This window comes from Berghia stephanieae, chromosome 1 (assembly GCF_034508935.2).
Source record: "Berghia stephanieae isolate SIO BIC M18660-M18661 chromosome 1, UCSD_Bste_1.3, whole genome shotgun sequence".
NCBI lineage: Eukaryota > Metazoa > Mollusca > Gastropoda > Nudibranchia > Aeolidiidae > Berghia > Berghia stephanieae.
This window is the reverse complement of record NC_088360.1, coordinates 31,142,100-31,147,099: the sequence shown is the minus strand read 5'-3', so window position 1 is coordinate 31,147,099 and position 5,000 is coordinate 31,142,100. Positions and strand designations below refer to the sequence as shown.

General features: G+C 38.8%; 1 protein-coding gene across 2 annotated transcripts in view; it reads left to right on the top strand.

Annotated features, from left to right (window-relative positions):
• The window catches only part of LOC144971705 (uncharacterized), a 22,709-nt gene that overhangs the window by 5,445 nt on the left and 12,264 nt on the right, over positions 1-5,000 (top strand). For both annotated transcript variants that reach the window (XM_078912787.1, XM_078912782.1), the window contains exons 2-3: positions 1,490-2,837; positions 3,676-3,820. In XM_078912787.1, coding sequence (XP_078768913.1) covers positions 1,677-2,837; positions 3,676-3,820 — 1,306 coding nt within the window. In that variant the 5' untranslated portion in view covers positions 1,490-1,676. The remainder of the gene's footprint in view (positions 1-1,489; positions 2,838-3,675; positions 3,821-5,000) is intronic.

The following is a 5,000-nucleotide window of genomic DNA, read 5'->3' as shown; positions in this document are numbered from 1 at the left end:
AAAACTATTCGAATAAACATTTAAGTGGTTTTATTTTTGACTCGAAAATTCAACATTAAGTATAAGAAACTCACAACATTGCCATCCGGAAGTATAACGGACCAACACACAAAACTATATGTAACCTTAAACGTTTATAGTCTGGTTAATACAGTTTAATGAGAATTACTCATAAACACGGATGGCAAAAAAAACAAAAAAAAACAAACCCAATAACAATAACAAAGACCCGAGTGACGTCAACTTCATTCTATCTATAATAAAACCGCCTCACACCGACCGCCATGTTTCCATTGTTTACTATAACAACAACAACTCACGACGGCTGGAGGGGTCAATGAGGTCGCTAAGAGTTCAGCCCTTCCTTTATCAAACGCCTCCATCCGAATATCACATGATCTGTTACTGCAAAACTATTGGATCTGTTTTCAGTTAGGTAAACACCCCTGTCTGTTTATCGATAGTGTAAACAAACCTGATATCTTGAACTAGGCGCTGACAAAAATAAAAAATACATTTTAAAATTTTGACAGGAAAATTTTCACCTCATATTTCATTGATAAAGATTACCACGATTTTGTCACAAAGTCTTACATCTGATAATTCATTGACATTTCAAAATTTAGATTTTTAAAATATATATATATATATATATATATATATATATATATATATTTTTTTTTGGGGGGGGGGGGAATTGATAGTACTTTAAATGGACCGGTGTATGAAATATCAAATTATGTTTATAAATAGATAGATAATGCCTTTATATAGCGGCTAACATCCAAAGTTAACATGCTCTACTACACTTTACATCATAGAAACTGACCAAAACAGCAACAATAATATTCATGACAACATACAATCAGAATTCAGATAGAAACAAATTCTTTGATGAAAATAGGCCTTATGGACCAACTCAGTCTCCAGATGGAAGTTTTATGGCCAAGAGACTTGACATTTGTTTTTGGGAGCGTTGAGTAATATCTAGTTAATAATGACAGTCTTGGAGTCTAGAACCAGTTCACTGCCTTACTCTTGACGGACACGTATTTAAAAATTTGACCAGAAAACTCGTCCTTCAAATACTGATCTATTTAAAAGAGTCTCATCTTGGAAAAACCACTGAAACTGGGAATTTAAGGAAGACCTCTCGGAATCCAAAGTTGGAGAGTTTTTGTCAAAACGGGGGTCATTTCAATCGATCGATATTTGGGAGGACTAGTTTTCTGATCAAATTTTAAAATACATTTTTATTCCAGAGGACAGCAGTTAACTGGTTAAATGGTGAGATGGTTTTGATTATAGATATTTGATAAAGGTTGATACTAAGTATGTTTTATTTATTCTCGTTGCATGGCTACAGCTGTCCTGTGGTGAACAAATCATTATGTCTTGTAATATTATGACAACATAATGAAATAAATAACATTATGTATTATCATAATGATTAACAACTTTGCATATTGTTCCATATCACCAACTCTAGATTACCCCATCTCACTTGTAGCCCAAGACCCTGGTATGACTTCAAACCAACGATTAAATGCCAGTCTGCTTCGATGTACGACCTGAAAACGATGTCCACCATCGACACCAACCAGTTCCTTACCCTGCTTGAATGCGCACTGGGACCATCTGACACATGGTAGCAGATCGAGGCACCTCTGTGGACGATGATTCAACCTGTATGGTATTGTCTTTATCATAGTCACCTCATTCTGGCCTGCGTATTCATCGTTGTATTTGTCTTTACAGACGGACGACGTATTCCTAAGTTTAAGAATAAGCGATTGTCAAACAGAACTTTTGATGGTTTTGGCAGCCAATCACTTGCCAGCCAATCACGTTCATCGCCTTCTTTTGATTTTCTGACACATTCATTTGCTTCAAAACTGGTGCAATGGCATCTTCATTATTGTGGATACAATCGTGCTTGCGATAAATATTCCCCCTCAGTGTGTTATAAGTGTGCTCCTTGTATGTGTGATTCGCAGTGCCAAGGATACGGTGATTGTTGTCCGGATGTTATTTTTATGAGGTCGTTTAATCACATGATCAAAGATAACAACAAAAATAAAGCCATTCGTAAACAAGAATGCCGTGGTGTGCACGTTCCGTACTGGCGTGTGGAGGGTTTAAACAAGGAACACACGTCTGAAGCAAGCAGAGAAAAACAAGCAACATCTCGTTCGTCTGGTAATCGTTTTTATATGGTCTCACAATGTCCGTCAATTTCAAACAGGGATTCAAAGGAATGCGTTGAAAACGAGGGCTTGCCCCCTGTGACGTCATCTGGAAGTGAATCATTCGTTTACAAAAACATCTTCTGTGCGAGATGTCACGGAATTCACACAGCCGCGCCATGGAAAGTGTCTGTCTCTTGTCCTGTATATAACAACACATTATCGTATTTATCATCTTATTCGTATTTAATTCCTTTTATACAAAAAGGCTGTGATGTGTTTTACTCTCCACCCCAAAATACAACACACCGCCAATGCTACAGTGAATCAAACATGATTTCCAAGTGTAACCAAACAGGTCAATGGAGGACTCACGATTCCTTTCTTGCACGTGCATGTGGGAGCTATTTGGCGCCAAAAGTCGCCGAAGGAAATGTGTACAAAAACGTATTTTGTTATATGTGTAACAAGAAAGATAACTCTTTCGACCCTGAATTGGATAAATGCAGAGAAGATCCTTTCCGTGTAGAAACAGCCTTTGAGGGGGATATGGATTACAAACAATTAAACCGTGTTGATGAAATGCAGGAATTTTTACACACAACAGAACACGAGTTTTGTGGTGAACACGGATTGTACGATCCAGTCGATGTAAGTAATTTGTTATATAACAATCACGTTATAAATTACAATTTTTTTAACGATTTATTTTCTTCTTCCCGTTTGCTTTGATATCTCTGACACCTCATTAAACGTATAGGGAATGAGATTAGCGGAAGAGTAGCGTCCGTTGATTGGACGTCACCCATAGCCTGTGACGTCACCGGCGGAAAAGTTATTAGAGAGAGAACGTCATATTGGTTGTGTCGCTTCCGCGAGGACGAGAGACGCATGCGCACAACCAACATGACGTTCTATCTCTAATAACTTTTCTGCCGGTGACGTCACAGACTATGGGTGACGTCCAATCAAGGGACGCTACTCTTCCGCTAATCTCATTCCCTATAGAGCCTAATAATTAATGTCCATAGGGAAGAAAAGTTGTCACGTCACTCTTTTTACTTTTCTGGTTCTCAAAACTTTGGAGGAAAATAATAAGCAGGTTACATATCGAATCATTTTGTGGCATAACTATTTTAGCAGCAGGATGAATAACGAACGAAGACGGATCGTATTTATTGGCGACCAGCATATATTTAGACTAGAAATAAGATGCAATTACTCTGAAGTCAGAAGATAATTTACACAACGTATGTATTCAGTCCACCGGAAATGTGGTTTTACACTTTCAAAGAAATAGGAACCAGTTTTTTGACACGACACTTTAATTCCCTCCTCCCTTCCAAGTACTTGCGCCATTTAGGTTAACACATACCGTCTCCTGTAAGAAATATGGGGAACAGTTTTTAAAAAAATCAGCAATGTACGATTTCAAGATTAGTTACGATATTTTAATCTAAACACACGAGAAGATTGATTGTTTCCTCAGAGAAGATGCCGTCAGGTGTCCTGTACCTTTGGTCAGCGTTTGGACAGCCGGACAGGGAGCTGCCAACCAGCATTTGTCCACGTGAAGGGACTCCAGTACGAACTCTACTTCCAACTCAAGCACAAGGTGCCAAGTCAGTTCTCAGGTACGTTGGTTTTAGAGCAAACCTGCCAAGTACTAGGAAAAAGTCGTAGGAATACGAATTTTTGGCTCCAGATACAGAACAACATTCGCCTCTCTGACTCACTAAATCTCATAGAATAGGAAAGTTATTCAGGACTTTGGAACGTTTTTGGATCGTGCTGAGGGCAAATTATTTACTTCTAAAGCTTGTTAGGGGCAGCGTGGCTAAGTGGTACGGTCTTTGCTTCCTACCTGAAAGGTACCGAGTTCAATCACCCGCCGCTGCGTTGTGTGGCCTTGAGCAAGTCACATCGCCCTAGCTCACTTTGCGGCGCTGCTCTGCGGCTGACGCCTGGGTTATTCCAGTCTTCCCTTGGAATAGACCCCAAAGACAAATTTCCCCTTGGGGATGAATAAAATTTCAAATAGGCAGCTCTGGTTTAGAGACACAGTTACAATAAACCAATAAGAATGAATAGAACAGCTTCGAAAAGAACAAAATACCAAATTAGTTTCGGGATCAAAACCCTTCAGCAGCCAATAAAAAAACCCAACAAAAACATTAATACATCTCTAAAATTCCAGACAGATGTCAGACAAAACATTTAGCACGTTCTATTGGTTAGTACGGTCTCGGGTTTGATGTGTTGTTATTTTTAAAACTGTTATATTCATATTTGTTCATCGATTTTTACAGTCCACAAATTCTAGCAACGTAGTATGACTTATCTCACCTTACCGGAGTTCCGTCTCCCCACAGAGGTTGAATATCACGGAACGCCATTCTTCACGCTCAAGGGCCCTTATCGAGCAGTCGATTATCTTTTTGCCAGTTGTTGCCTCCACATTTTAGTATCACAATAAATCAATATGATTGCTCTGTAAATCTCAAATGTCAAATTCAATATAAAAAGTCAAAGCCGAGTTTCAAAATAATACAATGATTTAACTAAGTTGATTTGTTTTGAGTTCAAAAACATTGAGCCTTGTCATGAGGTGGTTGATCTCAGAGCCGTACCAACGAAATACGCAGAACTTTATCAAGTTCACGTCCCTCCAATCCGAACACCTCATTTCACAGCCGTTTTTCCCGGATTACAGAGACATTCGGATAATGGAATCAGCCCCTAAAATGTACAATTTAAAAAAAAAAACCGTTCCCAGGAAACCTGTGCGAATTATAGAGACATCCGGAGTGTGGA